Source organism: Manis javanica, chromosome 5 (assembly GCF_040802235.1).
Source record: "Manis javanica isolate MJ-LG chromosome 5, MJ_LKY, whole genome shotgun sequence".
NCBI lineage: Eukaryota > Metazoa > Chordata > Mammalia > Pholidota > Manidae > Manis > Manis javanica.
In genome coordinates, this window is record NC_133160.1 from 98,933,859 (window position 1) to 98,957,900 (window position 24,042).

General features: G+C 34.6%; 1 protein-coding gene across 8 annotated transcripts in view; it reads right to left on the reverse strand.

The window, feature by feature from the left end:
• The window catches only part of CCSER1 (coiled-coil serine rich protein 1), a 1,413,823-nt gene that overhangs the window by 662,984 nt on the left and 726,797 nt on the right, over positions 1-24,042 (reverse strand). For 4 of the 8 annotated variants that reach the window (XM_073237297.1, XM_073237298.1, XM_073237296.1 and 1 more), the window contains exon 9: positions 400-444. The exons of the other annotated variants lie outside the window; for them this stretch is intronic. In XM_073237297.1, coding sequence (XP_073093398.1) covers positions 400-444 — 45 coding nt within the window. The remainder of the gene's footprint in view (positions 1-399; positions 445-24,042) is intronic. 8 annotated transcript variants of the gene reach the window in all.

Sequence of the window (24,042 nt, forward strand, 5' to 3'; positions counted from 1 at the left end):
AAAAGAAAGCTTTTCTGGTCCTTTAATTGAGGAGGGAAAAAGCTTCCTGGGTAGAAGGTGAGAAAGAGGGCAATGATTTTGGTTTTTCTCTCCTGCTAACTGCTTTCCTTTGCAGATTTAATGGTGTTTTAAGTTTGAAAAGCACACAGGGCTATCACAATGGTAGTAGTAAACACTACCCTCAATGCACCATTTTCATGATTATTTTTTTATGTGCTATTGTAAGCATTGTCATGAGATTAAAAATTTATACTATTGTTTTCCATAAGGGAATCACCAATGCAATAGTCTACTCCGTTTTCTTTTGTTTGGTTATGTTCCATTAAACTATATTCCACAGGCTGCTTTTTAATGTGCCCACAGACAATTTGCAAATGACTAGGCTTCATGGTCACTGACCTTCGCTCTTCTTTTGAACCTGCAGTATGGCTCATTGTAGTCAAGCTGTGGAAACATTTGCGGTATAATGCATCAAATTAAAGCAACCAGCTGTGATGTTTAATTTAAGCAAAAAGTTTATGATCTACAACTACATAATACCTTAAGGAATAATTTATATTGTATGTAACTACACTATACTGACATGCAAGATGTGTTACAAAATACCTATAAAATGTTACATGTGTTATTGGATTAAGCCGTTTGGACTTCACGTTTAAAAAGAGCACCATCATTTATCCAACAAATATTTATCAGAGGATAAATGAAGAGACTTTAACATGATTCTCTAAATATAGATAAGATGTGAAGTGATTTATTCTCATGTGTCATGAATTCTCTGTTTTATCCTCCATTGTTTATAATGAAGTTCCTCCATTATTTACAGACATCCTAGAATTTGGAAATGTCATTAACCATGAGGCTCCACTCTGTTTATCAAATTTCTCATTGTATGAAAGTGAAGACATTTAATAACTACCAAAACAAAAGGATATCCATTTATCATGTCCCCTTTTCTTTGTGCGACATGATACACAATGTAACTGTTCAAGAAGTCCAGCTGATACAGGCTAATCCATGTATCATTAAAGAACTGAAGATGTTGAAAAAACTTTTTTTTTTTCCTAAGCTTGGCATTGGGTTTTAAGGTGGCCAAACAGGATGAGCAAAGCAAAACAGAAATAAGGTATTTCCTTTAAAGAATATTAAACTGTGATTGCCAAAATCAGCTAGCTAAAAGCATTTGTTGAATTTATTTTTATGGCTTTTCATATGAAAATAGAAATAGGTGTTTAAAGTTAAGTGACTATGTCAAGGCCTCTAGGTGGGGTTGGGACAAGGGAGAACAGCAGCAGTTGATGGGGTCTATATCATTTGATGACCTGACCAAATATTCCACCCACAAGACTAGTATCAAAATAGAAACACCATGTCAAAGTTCCTTTATAGAAAGAAGAACTAGAATTGAAATACATAAAATATTCTTACAAGAATAAGGAAAAATGAAATGAACATTTTAATAAGTTTAGAGGTTTGCTACATAGCCACACACTTTAAATACATATTTTAAGAAGTTCAAATACAAACCCTTGAATGATTTATGTCTGTAGATAAAGGATTTATGTGATCATATTATAAGAAAATATTTTTGTAACTAAAATATTACCCAAAGCTGTGCCCAGAGATAACTGGAAGTGTAAGAGGAAAAAAAAAATGCTTCAACAGCAATTTTAGGTAGAAGGAAACATTATTCAATAACTAACTAGGTACTTAGTTAACTTTTAAGTTGAAAATAGAAGGAAAGTTAAATGTGAAGGAGTCAATCACTTTTCACTACACTAGCATTCTCTTTCACCTTGAAAACAGATTAGAGGAAAGGTTGAAAACTAAATTATTAACACATACTTTAGTAGCATAGTGCTGTATGTAATTATTTGCTCACATAGTTTTTGAAAGTAGAATTAAAATAAACCCAATAATTAAGTGATTCATTCTGACAAATCTGAAATATGGGAACGGTCCATTGAGACTCTGAATGTCATCTGTCACTATCAGGCAATAGTAAGCTACCAAAACTTTTCTGGATCGGGTATAGTAGAATGAATAAAATACAGTAGGAGAGGAATGGCATGTGGATGGAAGGAACCTAGCTAATTAAATTTTCTAGGTAAGAAAAAATGGGCAAGTGAGCGTGGTGTAACCATCCAGTGTATACTCTGATAATCTACATGGCATCTTAAGAAATTATATATCCATAGTCTTCCCACCTACTCGGATATAGATAGAGTCAACCTGCATCTATAGCTTCAATTCATAGCCTAAAATTTAAATCAAAATTTGATGGGTTATCTTAGCAATAAAAATAAAAGAACAGTTAGGAGGGGATCAATAATTCAATTCAAACTGTGGGTGCAAGTTTTGGCTAATGCCTGTGCAAATGATCTCATTGCTCTTCTATGTTAATTTTCTTCTATATGCAGCCACCCTGTTCTGGGAAGTGACTATAAAGACCTTTGTAAAATAAGATTAATGCTTCTTTGCCTTTGTAATTTTGCTTCATTGCTTCAACTACTAACTCATTTACAATAAGCTCAAATATTTTCTCAAAGCAAATTACTCAAATTAGTAAATGATTTCTAATTATCTGTAGTTTTATAAAGTTGGCAGCACTAGCCATTGCAAAGGGGAAGAGGGAAGGGAGAAAGAATGGGAAAGTAAAATCTAAGTGTGCGTATGGAGGGGAGATGAGGACGTAAAGGAAAATGGGAAGATAAAGTTGCACTGCTGTTGTTAACTGCCCCCTAGAAGCTTAATTAAATACATAACTTACAGTGTATTCATACTGAAATGATTATGAGAGCTTTATAAAGAGGCAAAGAAAGAGCTGGGTCTGATATTAGGGAAGGAGAATATGAATCACTTCATTATTGATGTACCGTATGTCTACTAGCTGCTTAGATCAGTCTGTAAGAGACCAAGTCTTACTGTTTTCATTACCCACAGCAAACTGCCAGCTAAGGTATCAGATACATCAGACTCTGAAGACACACATTTTAAAAGCTCCTCAGATGTGTCATGTTTGCTCAGCTGTCATAGTCACATGACTTTCTAACTTCTAATTAGTATGAATTAATGTTCAATTGAAGGTGAAGTTGTCTTTTCATTGCTCAAAAGATCAGCTCTGACTAAATAAAACTATGTCAGATTGAAATGAAATAACCTTAAAGAAATTCTAAAGAGACTTTTTGGTATTCTCGTTCTCATTCTCTATCATAATCATAACAATAGGAAAGGCATTTGGTTTTTGAGTATCAGAAGATAAATTCTAGCCTGTGCCTGTCAGTATACTTCTATGTCCTTGGGCAACCAACTCATCTGTATTACCGTTACTATGCCTATAAAATAACATGTATTTTACATTATTTCATAAAGAAAATAATATATTGGATTCATCAAAATGAGAAATTGTTTCTTGGATTAAACATTTTTAAACGTGTCTCATAACTTCAAAATGTTTTGATGCATATGGAAAAATGTTATCTCTTAATATTTAATGTTTAATGGCCAAAACCTTTTGAAAATATCTAGCTCACATCATAGCAATGTCATTACAAGTCCCTTATAATGTAGTCTATGTGAAGATATTGGTGGCATTTGCAGCCTAAAAGAATGTTGGATATGCCATGAACAGGTATCCCCTCTGACCTGCTATAGACCAGGCCCCAACTTCTATTGGACCAGGGATTCTGCCTTGGTTCTGGAACAAGAAGAAGAAAAAAACACTATTCTCATAGATTCTCAGGGAATGCTACCTCATCTATCTTCTCACTTTGGAACTCATAAAAATTAACCAAGGGAAACCTCTCTAAAATCAAGTAGGGAGGCCAGAAAGGGAGGCTCTGATGGGGTACCACCAGCTATCAATTACAGACCCCAACAGAAGAATCCTCAATGGGAAAGAATCATCAGTTACAGGCCCCAACAGGGAAAAATGTACATGCATCTCCTACGAGAAATCAACTACCTCAGCAACTCAGCCAGTGAGAGGCCATCTTCATCTGAACTCCTGCTTTTCTCCAGCAGACTTCCCTTTAACCCCACCCCTTCCAACTTCCTCCTCTTTTATAAAACAGTATTTCTCTCCTTTGTTTGTTGGACTAGCCCATGGTTTTTGCAGTAGCTTGTTTGTCCCAGATTTCAACTTTCCACTGTTTCCAAATAAACACATTTTTGCTAGTAAAATAACTGTTTTACTTTTAAGGTCAATAAACCCAAATCAAACTTTGTCTGATGCAAACCACAGAATGAAAGAATCTGTGTATCACAAAGGTATATGGATATCAAGCATAGTGCACTCAGGTTAGGAAACAGAAGGGCAGCATTAAGTAAGCACACTGAGATCAAGGCTCAGGGGTAAATACAACAAGCAGACAACTGTTTGTGGAAAATAGAGGAGGAAGCAAGACTGTGAAAACAATGGGGTGAACTAGATCTTTCACAAGGAAAAAAAGGAGATTAAAACCCTGATAAAACAAAGTGATCCAGAACAGATCACTAGTGGTAAAGAAAAACCTCATTAAAATGTGATAAGCAGATATGGACAAGGCAGGAAGAAGTCCAGTGCAGCTGAGATTCTCTCGGTCATCTAAGTGCTTAAGGACATTCATTGGTGCTTTATGACAAAGTATTCTTACATAGAACTACAATTCTGCTACTCAGGGTGAGCAAAATCTATGTATGAGGTTTCAGGAAGTACAGATCGCACAAGTGGGTTGTTTCTCCCCTCCCTTCCTTCCTTGTTTCCTTTTCTTTTCATTCACTGTTTATCTTTTTTTTTTTCGATTGGATGTGTTACAACCTTCAAATGTACATCATCATTTGGGATAGCCACAATAGCTATTTTTTTAAAATTATAACTAAATTGTTAAAGACGTCTAAGAATTTTAGTTTACAGTAAAAAAAGAAGATGGAATGTGTTAAAGTATCTAAAATCTGAATAAAAAACAGAAAAAATAATTTCTGTGAATTATATATGTTTAAACACTTCAGGAACTATTTGTACCTCACAAGGATAAAATGCTAATTAAATAATTTCTAAAGAAAATAAAACAAGGGAAAGTGTTATATCCAGCTATTACATAAAAGCAAAAATTTTGCACTCCAGTACTGTAAAGGTTGGGAAGTACTATGGCAAGTTTCTCTCTTCTAAATCGAAAGTTTAATAAAAAGGAGAAAAGACTGATGTGACAAAATAGTCTCAATTCCTAGCAAGGCCAGTCTGTTGAGAGTACTAATATGCTCTTAATTCTGTCTTCTGAAGGCCCAGCTACATAACAAAGAATGAGGGCTCATCTCTATCCGGCAACTTTAGTCATGAAACAGCTTTTGTGTCCTCATGTTACATTGTCCAATTTCCCTTCTTAAGGTAGGATGAGACTGGGGAAAGCCTCCACAGATCGAGTAATGTAAATGTTCCACATTATCATCTTGAGATGGTAAGGGATGTATCACGTTTGGTAAAACTAATGAAGAACTCTGTATTGTAACATTCTGTAGCCTTAAAAGGTAGAATTAGATTTATAGTCACCTAAAGCATGAGAGGGGGCAGCATCAAATACCAGAACTGTCATCAGGTCAGCTATCATTCCTAAAAAGAAACAATGAATTCTCATTTAGTTAGGAAATAATCAAAATGCTTTCCTGAAATGTTTCATTAGAGTGTAACTGACTGTCATTTGAGAAGAGGGCCTATATGGTATGTTGTTTCTAATTTATGTATTTACTGGTCTTGGGGACACAGTAGCAGCCCAGACCCTTTTTAAGTACATATGGTAACATGATCTAACTGATTACACATTTTTATGCTGAGAACTTCATGAGGCTCTTTTAATAAACAGCTAGCTCCTATTTCACACAAATCTTACAAGGTAATATACTCAGAAATGTGTCTAAAAATTGTTCAGTTTTTTATTTTGCACTTGTTAGATTCTTAACTACCTGCTCCCAGTCTATTCATTATATCATTATTCTTGACTATGCATCTTCTAACACTACTGCTCAGTCAACACTATTCTAACATGAAAGGAAGAGTGATGGGGCATCACTGAAGGAGGTCTGTGGTTTTCATTATGGCTTTATCATCATCCCACTATACAATATTACATGTAATTTCATTTTCACTGTTTCCTCTTTGGTGAAAAAAAGAAAAATCTCAAAACAAAACAATGAAACCAATGTAGCCTTGAAAGAAAGAAGTAGTAAATGAAGTTGAGAAAGCCCAAAGTTAGTAGAAGAAGGGACATCATAAAGATCAGAACAGAAATAAATGAAATCAAGACTAAGAAAATAGGGGGGAAAAAAGTGAAACTAAGAGCTGGTTCTTTGAAAATACTGATAAACCTTTGGCCAGACTCATCAAGAAAAGAAAGACTCAAGTAAATAAAATCAGAAATAAAAGAGAAGTTACAACCAGCAGCACAAAAATTTGAAGGATAAGAGAGTTTAAAAAAAAAAAAGAAAAAAAACTCCAACAAATTGGACAAACTAGAAAAAATGGATAAAATACTAGATAATCCTCCAAGACTGAATCAAGAAGAAATAGAAAATCTGGACAGGTGGTTTACTAGTGATGAAATCGAACCAGTAATGAAAACATTCACAACAAAAAAAGTCCAGGATCACATGGGCTCACTGACAAATCCTTCAAAACACGTAAAGAGCTAATACGTATTCTAAAATTATTCCAGAAAAATAAAGTAAAGATTCCAAATTCAGTCTACAAGGTGAGCATCACTTTGATACCAAAAACCAGGAAAAGACACTACTAAAGAAGGAAACTACAGACCAATACCCCTGATGAATATAGGTGCAAAAACCTTCAACAAAATGGCAAACCAGATTCAATAATATACAATAATATATTAAAATGATCATTCACCATGATCAGGTGTGACTTATTCCAGGGAGGCAAGGAGGATTCTGTATCTCTAAGTCAATCAATATGCTATACCACATCAACAAAAGGAAAGATAAAAAACCATATATATAGTCATTTCAATAGAAGCAAGAAAAGTATTTGACAAAAATAAATGCCCATTCATGATAAAAACTCTCCTAGAAGTGAGTATAGAGGGAACATGTCTCAACATAATTTAAAGGCCGTATATGACAAGCCTGCAGCTAACATCATACTGACTGGTATAAAACTGAAAGCTTTTCCTCCACAATCAGCATCTAGATAGGATGCTCACTCTCACCACTCTTATTCAATATAGTATTGGTAGTTCTAGCCACAGCAATCAGACAAGAAAAAGAAATAAAAGGCACCCAAATTGGTAAGAAAGAAGTAAAATTGTCACCATTTGAATATGCCATGAGACTATATATATAAAAAAAGAAAAAACAAAAATTGTTATAACCAATGAATTCAGTATGGTTGCAGAATACAAAATCAATATACAGAAATCTGTAGCAATATAGTCTATATATTAAAATTAGCAGACTGATAAATTAAGAAACAATCCCATTGCAGTATGGAAGTTCCTCAAAAAACTAAAAATACAAATGCTATTTGATCCAGGAATTCTACTCCTAGGAATTTACTCTAAGAATGCAGAAGTCCAGTTTCAAAAAGACGTTTGTACCCCTATGTTTACTGCAGCACTATTTACAATAGCCAAGAAATGGAAGCAACCTAAATGTTCATCAGTAGTTGAAAGGATAAGAAGATGTGGTACATATACACAATGGAATATTATTGAGCCATAAGAAGAAAACAAATCCTACCATTTGCAACAACATGGATGGAGCCAGAGGGTATTATGCTCAGTGAAATAAGCCAGGCAGAGAAAGACAAGTACCAAATGATTTCACTCATCTGTGGAGTATAAGAACAAAGCAAAAACTGAAGGAACCAAACAGCAGCAGATTCACAGAACCCAAGAATGGACTAACAGTTACCAAAGGGAAATGGATTGGGGAGGATGGGTGGAAAAGGAGAGATAAAGGGAATAAGGGGCATTATGATTAGCACACATAATGTAGGGGGGAGGCACGGGGAAGGCAGTATAGCACAGAGAAGAGAAGTAGTGACTCTATAGCATCTTACTACGCTGATGGACAGTGACTGTAATGGGGTATGTGGTGGGGACTTGATAATGGGGGGAATCTAGTAACCACAATGTTGCTCATGTGATTGTATATTAATGATAGCAAAAAAAAAAGATTAACCAAAAAAAACAAGAAATATTCCCATTTACAGCCACACCAAAAATAATAAAATACCTATGGGTAAATTTAACTAAGGGAGGTAAAAGAACTATACTCTGAAAACTATATGACATTTATGAAAGCAAATGAAGATGACACAAATAGAAAGATATACTGTACTCATGAAATGGAATACTTAATATTGTTAAAAGATCCATACTATGCAATATCCAGATTCAATGTAATCCCTATGTCTACTGCAGCATTATTTACGATATCCAAAATGCAGAAGCAACCTAAGTGTCCAACAACAGATGATGGATAAAAATGTGATATATATACACAATGGGATATTAGCTATAAAAAAAAAAAGAAATCTTGCCATTTGTGACAACATGGGTGAACCTAGAGGGTATTAGGCCACAGAGTCACTATTTGTTTGGCCTTAATTCTTGCTAGAGTAAGTGACATAAACCACATATGCTTAATAGTTCTACATTATGCCAGGGGCTAGACTTATTCCAAAAATTAAAAAAGAAACAAATTGTGCAGATAGGAGTAGATTTCCCAAATTATGCTTTGTCTTCCATCTTCATTAAGGAGGGAGTGGTCAGCAGCCGTGGTAAAGGGAAAAGTGGTGCTGTGATCTCAAGAGAGAGAAAGCAAAGGTAGTAATCTTAGAGACAGTAGGAACAATCCCGTACTGAAGACCAGTAACTTTTAAATTAAAAAAATAATTCTGAATGTTCCTTTGTGACCAGCAAGTAAAGGGGCAAAGTACAGAGGCTGCATTCACCTTCACAGCTGAGTGTGGGAAAGGAAGCCTCCCTAAGGAGAGAGGGCTTAGAGGACAGGAGGACAGGCTGAGTCCGTGGGCCATATGGCAGCCGAGAGAACTCAACGATGTATTGAGGCTGAGGCACAGTGTAGTGGACTTGGAAAAAAACAATACTGAAGTTCCCTGCTAGTAGGTAGCACATGCTTCCTTAAATGAAAGAGCAATGTAAACAATGACCTTGTGCACATAGCAGGTAATTGTTTATGAGACAGGATCTGAGTGATAAATCAGCAATCACTTGAGGTATTATTTTTTAGATTTTTAGTGAAGCAACTACTTTGAATAAATCTAGTCCCCTGATTCCTGTAAGGAGAATCTACCTCACTACCTTCATCCAGGCTTTGCATTTCAGCCAAACTTGTTTATTTCAGGTTCCCAAGTATATCGTTTTAGACTCGTAAACCAGTTTACACTATTAACATAATAGGAATCTTCTAATCATGTAACTGAAGACTATTCTTTCCTCAAGATTCTAATTAAATCCTAACACATCGATTAAGTTATCATAACTATTGTACCTGGAAATTAACTATTTTTGTAGGAATATAGATCATATATTACTCATTTTTATAGCTACAGTTCTTTGAAAAGTGACTAGAATATATCAGGAGCTCACTCTGCACTTGTTAAACTGTAGTAATATTTCAAATTTGGTGAGGTCAGTAGCTGTACTATATACTTTACTGGAGTCTCCTTTTGAGAGAGTGCAGATTGTGAGTGCTAAAATGTACCTCATAGATGGATGGGTTTGCTGATTTGTGTAAGTGGAATAAGTGGGCTGTATCCCTTCTTTGTCATGGTTTATGCTATACCATTCCTTGGATTTCATGAGCAAATATATTTCCCCTAAGCCAATTTGAATTAGTTTTATCTCTCTGACAACTATGAAATCATTCTAATGTGGAGACTGATAGTTGTGAAATAAAATATATTAAAAACACTACATATTATTTTTCAGAAGTACCCAAAATATATGTATCCTTGGTATTTCAAACATTTTTGGTATAGACACATTTTGTTCATTTCTCAGTTGTTTTCATTTCAATATACAAAATATTTATTTAAGGAAATATGATCTTTATAGGTATCGACTTATATAGCTAAAAATGAGTGTTTCAGGTATAAAGGTTAAAACAAAAGCATAGAGAAAACTCAAGGTGACCCTTTCAAATGGATCAGTAACTTATTGATCAGAAGTAATAATTTATCCTTTGCTTAAATGTCATATTGGATTTTTAATTATGATTTTGTTTATGCTCACATCTTATCTGATTTTCTTGAACTTATTAATTAGTGAAGGAATTACAGCAGCACTGCTTTGGTTCACTGAGGTCCTTTTCTAAGTTTATTGTTATTTTCAAATTCTTGAAAATGAAGGCTATATTAGGAAAAAAATGACCTCTAAAAACTACTCTTAGAGTAAAATAATCCATTCTATGCATAAAGTTTGCATTCTTTGCTACATCCATCAAGAAAAAAAAAGTTAACTTTAGAACAAAGAGGCCTACATTCTTCAAGAAAGAAAATGAGAAAAGAAATTAACCCTACAGAAAAAAAGCCAGTAAAGTGGTAGGATATGAAGAAATAAGGAGAGGGACCTCAGGTTTTTGTTTGTGTTTTTTTTCTATTGCTGGTGCTTTTGTTTTGATTCTGTGTATGAGGAAATCTTGAATTTATTTCTACTTTCTATTTGATTATCTCTTGCTCCTGTGCAAAGCCATCCTAAATCACTGTACAACTGCAGGTGTTTGATCTTGAAAGCATGTTAGAGTCTCTCTCAAATCACTAGCCCTGGGGCAATATAACCACATTTGCCAGAACCTAGAGAGCTTTAACTCATCATATCTGATTGCTCTACAGTAAGATTATCAGTTTCTTTTTTATAAGTAAAGTCTTTGTGGATTATTTTCATATCACAGTCAAATTAAAGCAAAGACAATTATTTGTTTATAAGAAGCATTTGTGCCAGCTGCCAATTGTCTCTCAGCTTCAAATTTATTCTTCATTGCCTATTCTGCAAAAACAGAGTCAGGACATTAAAAATTCATTCTTTGCCAGCTAACAGGATGTAAAGCTTTATCGGTAGAATGTGCTAGACTGACATTACTGGAGTAAGTTTTCCTTCCTGGTTCCAATATGCCCTTACAACAGAAGCTTCTGTAATGTCAACAGCTTCGGCATGCTAGGCTCCTGGAGTTCAGGCAGCTTCTGCAGCTCCATGGCTTCCCCACTGCCCACTTCCTGTAGTACATCATAGCCAGCAGTACGCAGTGGTCAGAGCTTCACTCAGCAACCTGCTTAGGCAGTATTACAGAAGAGTTACTCCACCAAGACATTCTCCAGCACCCTACAGGTCTGAATTCCATCAAGTATAAGACAGTAGACTCCTAGTAGATTCTGCCAGTGCATCACCATAATTCCTCTGTGCCATTCCGTGAGCTGTAGTTGTGCTCCCCCCAATTAAGTCTAGATCTCAGACTAAAGGTGATTGAATGGGCTCTTCTGTGCTTACTTTACATCAGTCTTAAGAACAATGACTGTTCTTTGTATCTGCTATTCCTATATTCTTCATCCTCCTCTACATAACAGCTAACACTGCAGTACCTGACTCTAATACAGCTATCATTTATATGAATTTCTGTTCAAGTAACTGATTTCTATCTATTGACAGGACCATGATTGTTAGTCTTCAACAAAGGATTTGAGAAAGTACATGTATAAAAGAATAAAATAAATTTCTGAATTTTTTGGAGAACGGAAGTGATAGGCAAATAAAATGGGGAGGAGTAACATAGTGCAGAAAGAGGCATGGCCCATAGTTACCGTTACTAGATGGGCTGCACATTTAAGCTAGCAATCAAAATTTTTAAAAAAGCATGTCAAATTTTAAGATTCACAGTGCCCCAAAGTTAAAGGGCAATCTAGCTCAAGTAAATGGCATGAGGACAAATATCAAATAAAAGGAAAACGTTCCATAAAGAGCCAAAAGAATGTAATACAAGTGTACAGATTCTTATGGGCTGAAATGGAGAGTAAAAGTCTAACCATTTAGAGGACAGGGCAGACTTTCATGTACTTCAGGCAAGGTTCTGTAAGTATAATTAACACAATGATTGGCAGTAAAAAAAAATAGAAAGATGAAAGTTCTCATCATTGATAAGAACCTAGAATTCTGTGTTTATAGTTAGGGGCAGGATCTTGAGGGTTAAAATATGTGTCTATGTAGTTCCTTTGTGATTCACCTTTGCTACTAACTCCAGAGTTTGCTCTTCTGAGATGCTTTCCAAAAATATTCAGCATTTTGAGGAAAGGCCGTGTATATGTCCGAAAAATACCATGATCTATCAGTTGACCATTACTAGGTGTTCGGCTGGGAGTTAATTCATACTAGCAAGAATGGGTTGTAACAATGAAATCATTTTAAGTTAACCTGCACATTTACATCACGGTGACTAGAAAGGAGAATAAATTATTACTCTTAGGATGTTGTCAATCATAGAGAAAAAGGTTCCATTCACTATGTGTTTATCCTGGGGGAAAAAGGACGTTTACTTATAATAAATAAGTATACTTTTAAAAATATTTCCCCTACTGCTGTCTATATTGTGGAGCTATTATCTGCCCTTAGCCTCCAGCTGTAATTTCTGTAAAAACTACTTAGTATTTAAGTATCATTTTTACCTGAAACTGATGTTTATTTGCCTCACTGATGCAATGCACTCACCATTTGAGCCATCAGTTCCTACTACCTAATACAGTGTTTCCACTTATCAAATAAGTTATTAGTTACTGTGATTGTATAAAAAATTACAAGTGCAGCAAGAAGAAAGAACAATCTATAACAATGAGCCTTAAAAAAACTCCCTATAATCAGAATGTATGTAACTTCTTTATATTATTTATTAATAAAGATGTGTGAGTACTAAGGAAAGCAAAAAGAAAAAAAACTGTATATTTATGGCAAAATCTAAAAATAGAAAACAAATTGGAACACAAAATCTGAAAAAAAAATTATGAGAAGACCCATGAAAACATGGCATGTTCCTAGTATCTGATATGAATGATAATTTTTATACTGTTTTATGAAATTCCTTTTTATCCTTGCTTTTTTTAGAATATACATTAAGTTTACATTTAAAATGTCAGGCAAAGAAATATTAAAGGAAATAGTGATAAAGATTGAGTCTAGTGAAGTAAATGTTTATTCTATAGTGGATGGGGCTACAGAGAATTTCTAATATAAAAGAGAGCATTCAACAAAAAAAAAGTTAAGAAATGAGAAATGAAAATAATGAAAGCATTGCAATTTTGGATTTAATACAGGAGATCTCACTAGAATAAAAAAGCAGTACAAGAAAATATCTTGAGATGATGAAGTAAAAAAACTGTTGTAAGGAGGAAAGACGAGATCCAGATGAGATTCTTGGGATGCTGGGTGACAAAGGTCAAGGACTCTTGATCAGAACCAAAGGGACATTGTCACAGGCTGTATTAGGTACTCTCATGACAGCACAGCCTACAGCCTATACACACTCTGCCCCAGCATTCTTCACATTGAACTAAAATAATTTATTTTTTAATATGTATTTATATTTCCCTGTAAGACTGTAATGTTTAACTATAGGAATCATCTTATTCTTCTCCATAATGGCAGTTAAGAAAATACGTGATAAATTAACTTGTGTGTTACAAGTGTGGGAAAGGGTTTCAAAAGGATTAAATATACTCTACTAGAGATAATTAGACCAAAATAAAACTCATAATACTAATCATGTCAGAATATTATTTAAATGTAAATAGAGCAAATAACATTGTGCCAAAAGAACCTGTCAAAACAAACTATCTAATTTAATATTATTTACAATTCAGGACACAGGTCTCCCTCCCACATTTGCATGAGAAAAGGGAGTTATTGCATGTTGCTTTTGTTGATGTGATGAAAAAATAACTCCTTTATCACAGGTCTGATCATAGTGAATTATTCAGAAAAATTTACTTTGTATGTATTTTATATATTACTATTTCTAAAACTAAAATCTAATAGCTTTTAGCAGTTCTAAAGTGCACACACTTTGGTCAATGATTCTGGATGTCCTCATGAAAGTAACCTACTGACCAAGTGTCAGTTTGCACCTTGACATAATCTAAATGCCAAAATTAATTTCTCTGATGGGCAAGTCTTGATAACAGATTTCCATTAAAAAACATTCTCTTCCAAACAGATTTTGTGACAATGGATAATATACCTAAATTTTGTAGACCTCCGATGGCTGTAATTGATGTTTGCTTTAAGACAGAAAATTCACTCTCATTCTGAAGGGTTTCTGTACACAAATGCACATACCCTTATTCAGAATGAGCACACAATCACCTAAAGTTCCTGGGCAATAAAGAAGTCTTCTGAAGGTTATCAGAAACAAAATGATCCAATGAATTTCCAAAGACATTTATATATTAGATGAACTAATTCTCCATTTTTGAGTGATTGAGTCACCTTTCAGTTTGTTGAAAGATAAGCTCAGTGTACTACCGTGATTAAACAAGCTACTTTCATTTTTTTTTTATGGTGAGCATTTAAGATCAAAACACTCATAAAAAACACCTGTAAAGAGACTTATAGCATTATGACACTATTGTGCATTTTGTGTTGCTGCTTAGGAATGCGGCCCAGAGCAAGAAAAAAACAGCTGCAAGTTCACTGCCACCATTTCAGGTTTATATCTAACTCAGGGAATAGGAAAATCTCTCATTCTCAGAGTTGAAATAAGAAAGAACATTACATAACACTATAGAAATCACAATCTCTTAAAACGTTCAAGAAATACTTTTGTTGCTTGGGAATTAAAAAATAAACCTAACCAACATACAGTACTTAATAGACTTCTTAAACTCAGGATTTTGTTGTTCTCCAGCCCAGGATAGCCTTTTACTGCTTATTATGAATTCAATAACTATTGTACCCCAGTTACTCTGTCTAACATCAGCAGAATACACTTTAGATTTAATGGAATGAGGAACTCCTGTTTTTGATGGGCACTAAGGCCAGAGTAAATATTTTACTTGAGAAGAGTGACTATTAATGGTAGTTGAAAGAAGATGTACACTTGTTAGGCAATTTATGCTTACGGTCTAAATATATATAGTGTCAATGCTTTTGTTTCATTCATTCAACAAATATTAAGAGCTTACTATGAGTCAGACATTATCTGTAAACTATAGCCAAATCCATTCTACAGTCCATTGACAAAGGCCATTTTATTGGAATACAGCCACACCTATCATTCACATATTACCTATAGTTGATTTCAGGCCAAAATGGCACAGTATAATTGAGGCAGACACTGCATGGTCCACAAAGCCTAAACCATTTATTATCTGGCCCTGTGGAGAAAAAGTCTGCTGCCCATTGCCTAGCAACTAGGGAAACACTGGTGAATGAAATATTTCTGCTTCTTGGCACTTAGATATTGGTTGGGGTGGGCAGATATTAACTACAAACGTATAAGTAAGTAAATAATATTGTGCATTAGAAGGTAATAAATACATTGGGAAAAAAGAGAGCAGAATAATCAGAATAGAGCATACAATGTAGGGTCCAGGTTGCAATTTTAAATAGGGTAGAGTAGGGCAATTTGAGAAAATAACATTTAAGCACATTTTTAAAGACAGGAGGTACTAATCATATGAATTGGGGGAAGGATGTTCTGGTCTGAGAAGACAGTTAAGGCAAATGACCAAAGGAAGGAGCATGCTTTGTGAGTTCAAGAAGAGTAAGAAAGCTGATGTGGAAGACTTAAGTGAGGGAAAAGTAATTCTAACAATGAGTATTGCCTTCAGTGGTACTGACACTTGCCATTGCCAATAACTGCTGTAGAATAGGAGTCAATGCCCTGGGCTCAGAAATCATTTCTATTATGCATGGTTAAGCAAGTATAATTTAAGAACTCTGAAGTATAGTATTAGTTTAGTAACATCCAGTTGCTACATTTCCCCTCCTTACACACACACACACACACACACACACACACACACTACTACTGAAAAGAAAATCAGGACAATGACATGATTTATAACAATACCTTGGAGAATATCGAATATGTGATAATATATGAGATCATAGAGTGCTTGAGAAAATCACAAAATCTTGAAAGGTCTGGCTAGGGCTCAAGAAAACTGAACACATAAAAATGCATTTTATATTATTCATTTAAGTTTCAAAAGACTAAGCTATGTTACTAGACTCATCAGGTAGTTAAGTCTTCCTGATGGATTGCAGTATTATAGAATGAATTGATAAAAGAGATTCTATGTCTAGAAAGAATAATACTATGTGTATCTTCCTGAAATAGATTCATATTGTCAAGAAAGTTAAAATCATTTTAAAAAGGATTTTGTACCAAGTGGCTTGGGCAAATGTACAAGAAAGGGCTTATGGGAAAAACCAGCAAAAGATGAAGAAAAGGATAAATAAGTATGAAAAAATGTTTCTATATTAGATGTAGTAAAATATGAGATAAGTTCTACATTGCATCATTGAAGATATAGTCCTTTAGAAAATATTTTTATGTTGTGACAGAAAAAGTTTATTCTTAAAAATGGATCAAATCTTAGATTTTTAAAATCATGTTCTAAAATATTAAAAACAAAGAGATATCAAAAACTCAAAATATGAATGCAGGTGATTAATGCTTTATATTTGAAGACTGCTTTAGACAATCTTAGACAACGTTGGTACAAGGCCTGACTAAGTTTGTTACCAATTGCTCCTGTAGAAAAACTTTAGTCCAAAGCACTTTTTTTTCTCATTGAGTCATTTAATCTGCACCACAGCTGTATGGAGTAGGTACTATTTTTACCTCTATACCATAGATAAGAAAACTGAGGAAATAAGATGTTCTGTAATTTGCCCAAGGTCAAGCAGCAACAGACGGTAGAGACTTGGGGCTGGAACCATGCAGCACAGGGCCGAGGAACCCGCCCTCGGTGATTAAGCCATGCTCACTGTGTGAGAGACACCATCGCCTTGAGCTTACACAGTCTAGGTGTTCACCTGACCCAAATTCTTACTTCAGGGTATCATAATTTTTTTTCTTCCTGAAGCCACAAGTAATTTCATAGTTTATTAGGCAGAAGTCTCCTCATACACATCTCTTGGGAATTGTATAAAGTGGGCTTATAATTTATTATGAAAAATATTGCATTTTTAAAAACGGGAAAGGGCACTATTAAAAAGATGGAATAATGACTTTGTAATCAGGCAGTGTCTTAGGTAAACCAGAATGCAGTCACACTAGACTAGGGGGTTCCCTGAAAGCTCCACTCCCTTTGGGCACTGATTCCCTAATAATCCTTGCCCTTTCCTTGTCAATGGGCAGTGTCCCTTGTGTCTACCTCTTCCCTGTAGGGGATATTTTCCCTGAAGTTGAGCCCATTTTTTTTTGCTCTTTCATAAATTTAGTGTTCTGATGGTTCTCTTTGATAATCAGACACCTCACGCCAGTTCCCCCCAGTCCCTTCTCCATATATTAGTGTCATGCTCCATTCAGCATAACAAAGTTCCTCCTCCTTCTCTTTCAGACTCTAATGCTTACCTGAAATAGAATGATTTCCTGTACAATACAGAGGAAAAACACCCAGTGTTTTAATGACATTATTAATGACTTTTTTTTTAATGGGAGGAAATTTGCAATTTTGTTTTCAAAACACAGCTTAAAGATTTTTTAAAGAAGATACTGGTGAGAAGAAATAAGCTATATTGATTGACAAATTAGCCCAATGAAGGCTAGTGGAATAATTAACATTTATTGAGCACTTACCAATGCAAAGCATTATCTTTTAATGGGAAAAAAGAGAAACCATTAAATAGGCCAACATTCAGGACAGAGGAAATCCAGAAGGGCAGCAGTATATAGGCTAAATACAAGAAGTTCCTATTTGAGACTCTTGCCCAAATTCTCATTCACTGGGCAAGTCATAGGAATTAAATGGTGGACATAGGAACTGCTTTGCAGACAAAACAGACCCTTACACAACTTTCAGAGTACCAGGACAACCCTCAAAGTAGCAATAATAGTTTTTTTTAAATTTATAATGTAATAAAATTCAATCCAGCTTTTAATATTCTACAGAGTAGCCAGAAACATGGGCAAAGGAGAAAATTGAGATTATTAGTAGTTCTAATAAAAATGCATCCTGACCTAGACTATGTCAGAATACAAGCAGAAACATTTTCTTCTTCATTAGGCATTGATTTTATGTTTGTTCCCCCTTATCCCAAAACGCATTCCTGATTTCTTGTCTTAGGAAGGAGTTGTCGAAGACACAAACTAGTATTTTGGTAATAAAGGTTATTTTTAACCTGATCTTATTTTCCAAAGGGGAGGAAAAGCATTATTTAGTAACAAGTTAACTCTAGCTTCTGACTCAGTATCTCTAGAATACATGTAAAACTCTCAATAAGGACATGTTAGAGGTATGGTGTTTTGAAGCTATAATGAATCAGGTAATCTAACAAATGTAACAGTTACATCATAGCATGGTACTATTTGACATTTTTTTAAACTTTTTTTTTTTAAGATATTGAAAAACACTTTCTACTTTCTTATTAACCCAGATGACATTTCACCAACTGAAAAATGAATTTACTCTCTGATAAGAAATGCTACAACTGCCACGGAAATTCAGTGACTTGAAGACAGGATTATAACTATTAAAAGAATTAAAAACATGGAGAGAGGTTTTCCAGCTCTCATGGATGAGGATCCTTCTTTTGCAATACATTATCCTCTTATTGATCTGCTTTAAGTCTTAGGCACTGTAGACAGTGAAGACATAAAGTATATGAGCTATGAAACATTTTGAATATTGACATTTTAAATTATTTTTAATACTCATAAAACCATACTCCTGAGTTTGCTGAAATTCAGAGTTATCTACTTCAGTTCATCAGATATCTAGCAGGAAGATGGAATCACAAAGCTAGAAAAATGTGGAACACTCCAGGCTAGACATCTTAGGCTAATCATAATGTAGAAAAGTTCTTCAAGGATTTGAGCACACAGCACTTCATAAAAAGTACTGTTACCATTTAATTTCTCAAAATGAATACTAGATTTCTCATGGTAACATTAATGTCAGAGTCAACCTCTTTTGTATAGAAAATAGTTATTTTGTCTCTTTTCTAAATTTGAATTAAGATATAACCTTTCTTTTCATTCTCCACCTGCACACATTTAATATTAGGTGGAACTGATAACAAATTTTTTCTCTAGTAAAATAAAGGATTCCTTCTACCAAATAAATGGTGCTCATTTTAATAGATTAATAAAATAGTAAGTTTTAAGGCACTAACACAACAGAGGTCAAAAGGATGTATAAAGAACATATACTATATATGTATTATATATATTGTACCATATTTTTATAATTTATTCTGTTTTATATGAATTTATTATAATTTCAATCCAAGCCACTAACTCAAAGAACAGAGTATTGGTTAATGAACATAAGATAGAAGAGTAAAAACACAATTCAGGTATCAGTCTTTTATTTATACTTCCCTTTGGAGAAACCATTTTCTTTCCCTTCTAGAGTCCCTGTCTTAGTTTTTAAAGTATGAACTTCTACCCTTTTTGGAAGAATGGGAGAAAGATTTCAAGTGTTTGTTCTCTTTTCCTAACCTATGCTTCAACAACAGAAAATAAATTTTTTATCTGCAAGATTGAGCAAAAGGATGAAACATGAAGATCTCCACCTTTCCAACAGCTTTTGAAATAATCTGATATATTGATGTGGGCTTTCTCCTCTTGTTCCTCCTTTCACATAAACATATTTGAACCTGAGCTTATGGCCTGCCTCCTAGAAGGAAGTCATCTTTCTTTGTGGTCTTGATGGGTGTGATGCAATAATGAACTTACAGCGAGCTTAATAAGCACACACACTGCAGATCTGTTAGACTGAATGCTTGTGCCCCTCCACCCAGATTTCATATACTGAAATTTAATCCCAAATGTGATGGCATTTGGAGGTGGGGCCTATAGGAGGTAACTAGGTCATATGGACAGCACCCTTAGAGATGGAATTAGTCCCCTTGAAAGAAGAGGCCAGAGAGCTTAGCATATTGTCTTTGTGCCATGTGAGGATACAGCTAGATGTATAAAGAACATATCCTATATATGTATTATATATATTGTACCATATTTTTATTGTGCCAAGTCTGCAACTTGGAAGACAACCTTTAGCAGAACCCAGGCAGAGAAAATATTTCTTAAAGTAGTTAGCTTTAAAGACATACAAATATATATATAAGACACATAAAACCCTTGGTATTTCACAGACTGAAAATCATTAAGGCACTTAACAGAAATCCAAATATGTATTCAATGGTAGAAAATAGTTCATTTAATTTACATATTTCAAAAATTTATTTTAGTTATTGAGCTGAATTTAACTGGAAAACAAATATTTTGTAATAACTACCTAAGAACTATAGTTCAGTTCTATTATAATAATGAAAATATTTCATAAGACCCTATTAACTAGAATTACTCATTCTTGAATTTTAAAAATATATTAACTTGTATGACTTATTTTCCTATATAGATAAGTACACTCTATACATTACTATGTTCAAATTTACAAATATTAATTTAAATTAATACACTAAAAGGATTAGACTGTCTGCCAGGAACTATAGGATTAATTCAGAGGGTCAAAAAGGGAATGACAATCACCGTAACAAGGCTTGTGAATCCATGAGGCTCAGCAGAACTAACTTGTGTCTGCTCATCCATTGAGTTATAATACAAAAAAAAAAAAAAATTCTAAAGTTTGACATTTGACTAGTAATCCTTCATCAGGATGACAAACCCAAAGTTAGCTTGATCTCAATTTCTGTTCTGTGTGCTTGTCAATCATGTTTCTGTTCACTGGTATCAGAAAGGTAAGGGAATGAGGGGAATAAATGAGGATGGATGGATGAAATTCTATTTGTCAACTTTATATTTACCTAAAAATAGCCTACCTAATAGTACCACACAATGTGGATATATAGGAATATCAGAAATCTCATGCCAGGTTAGAACAGAGGTCTATCTCTGAATGTTGGGAAAATGACCAAAATAGGAATGTTTCCCTCAAATCCTCAAATACCCCTAAGTCATATATGAGAGCACCAGTTTTAAAAAACAGACTATCATTGCATTCTAAGCATAATTCAGTAGAGTTGCTAGAAAATTAGAAAACATGCACCATTCTGTCCCAGACCTTGTGTTGCCTGTAATAAGGCAGACATTTCACAATGGCATATGATTCTCTAGACTGCAGCAAAATTCTCCCAGATGTCTTGCATACAATTAAAACAATCTGGTATAATCTATTTCAACTTGGCAAAAAATTAAAACTACATTCTAGTTGGATATTTCTCTGGGAAAATCTGGTTTCCCTACACTGTCATCTTTGATGAGAGTTCCATGTGCTGCTGACAAAGCATTAGATGTTATCAATGATGTATGCAAAATAAAAAAGGTCTCAGAACCAGATTTAAATAAAACATGCTAAGGGAAAATACCACATATCAATACACAGCAATTCAAAGCCATACCCCTGAACTGGGGTTACAGTCTTGCAAAGTGGTCTCATGGCTCCAAAGTAATAAATACTTCATACCATAAAAGAGGCTTTCAATATGAAGCAGCAAATACATCTAATATCATGTCATTCAGAAGTTGAAATATGAAGCTGTAATCCGTTCAATAAGTTTTGCAAAAGGTAAAATTAAAATCCTAAAAGAATGTTGGTAGGTACAAATAAAAAGGTACTTTAAAATTAGTATCAGCAACAGTTGAAGAAATGACATATCATATTAAATACAGATACAGCTCTTATTTTGCATTAGTGATAAATCCCTGAAAGAAGCTACTCACTAATACTCCTTAAATAGAATTGCCTTTTTCTCTCTATGGACTGTAATTAGACAAGAAATCTTAATGGTAAAAGATCACACTGAAACTATTACTTCAAGTAGCATCTAACATCAATGTAGTGTTTAGTATCAATAATTCATTCAGTTCCCTATGTATTAATATTCAACTTAGCCTTGGAATCATGCATGAAATCCTAATGACTTACAAAAGCTGATTGTTAGTGAGATATAAATTAATTGAAGAGTCTACCCTGATCATTAATAATCATCTTGTGAATACCAGGAAAGAGAACAGATGTGTGACTTCCATAAAGGCCAACTGACAGAGATCTCCCACAGAACTTTCTTTTAGTTGTGAAAACACATAGAAATTCATTTAGAACTTCCATCTAAAACACTAAAGGTTTTATTTCAGGTAAATTTATGAGATGTGTTTATTTCAAAGGAATTAGGAATGATTTTGCCTACCTAGAATAATATGTTCACTTATTCCTTAAATACATGTTTAAGTGTTTATGGGTCAAGCACTGCTTTATGCACTGTTTCTTAATACTGGGGACTGAGTGGCTGTGAAGAGATGAAATACATCATTATTGGGATACGAATTACTTATCATAAGTTTTTTCCTATTGCTAAGAAAATATTCAAGAAATAGTCATAATGAAAGCGTTATTAGTTTCCATAACCTCAGAAATTAGTTTACATTATCCTTGCAATAAAGAGAGAAGAATGAGCCCCTTAGGTTATTAAAAGAGAGCTGAATCTTAAATACTAAAAAATCTGTTGTATTAAAGCTACAATAAATGTATGACATCTCCCTGTTTCCTCAAAGATGAATAGGATAAAATGTACTTAGATTATTACTGGGTTTAAAATTTCCCATTTATACACAAGAAATGTATTATTTACAAAAAGTTTAATATTTTACTTACGGAAGAACACTAAGTTGCAATTTCATTGTTCTACAATATTTTGCTAAAATACATTCCATTTAGTTATTGAAGGAAAATCTCTAAAGTGTTGGGAAAGGCTGGCCTTGTCAGTCACCTTTGGTGTGAATTTTTACAGGTTAAATGCTTCTGAGTAGCAAAAAGAATATGTAAATTTTTCTTCCAGATTTTGGAACTGATAAAAAGAATAATGTTCATTTGCCTAATGACAGATAATATGTTTCCAGAAAGCAGTACTTTATGGGATTCTAAGATAGTGTACTTTTGTAACCTGACTTCAGTATACATAAGAGAAAAATCATCAAAAAAGGGAAAAGTTGTGGTGAGTCAAACATGGTAGTGTAAAGAGAGCCTGAGACCACGTTTCCCATGTGCACACCAAATGTACACCTACACACAGAGCAATTCATCCTGAGGAAGAAAGGAAACCTAAGTTAAAACCTTCTGAATACAAAAGAAGTAGAAGAAAGGAGACATGGTAATGAAGAGAGCCCCACCCTCAGCATGGCCCCACAGTAGGGAGGGATACTGCAGAGCTACCAGAGCACAGACTTGCCTGCCCTGGGGCAGAGGAAAAAAGGTGCAAAGTTGGAGGGTTTAAATCTGACTAAGAAATGGCAAAAGAACTGTTGGAACTCTTTCTGGGACTAAAGGAGCTGGTGAGTCCACTGTTTGCATTCCCCAAGAACACTGCTAGTGTCAAAGTGAACAGGAAGAGCTACATCATTTATGTTGCCCTTGCACACTGCTAGTGCAGACAGGAAAATATTGAATGCCAAAGTTTATTACCCCATTGCACATTGACAGTGCAGACAAGAGCAGGGTTAGGGTGAACATACCAGGTTCAGATGTGATCAAGGCAGTCTCCTAGCCCTCAACACACCCAAACAACCTGGTACAGAGATCCAGCAGAACCACAAAGGTGGTAGTAGAATGATGCTCATGTAGATTCAAACCCCTGCACCACCTCCATCCCTGGCCACTCCATTTGCATGGCCCTAGCCATGTGCCAACCTGGGAGACTCCTAGACTTCACCCAGCCACATCATTAGTGTGGCCCTAGCTAATGTCCACCTGAGGGACTCAGGGGTAGTACTCTGTCTCCAGTCACCCACCAGAGTACTCAGCCTCTTGACTATCTGGAAGCTCTATGGGCTATGTAGCTTTGACACCAGCTATACTGC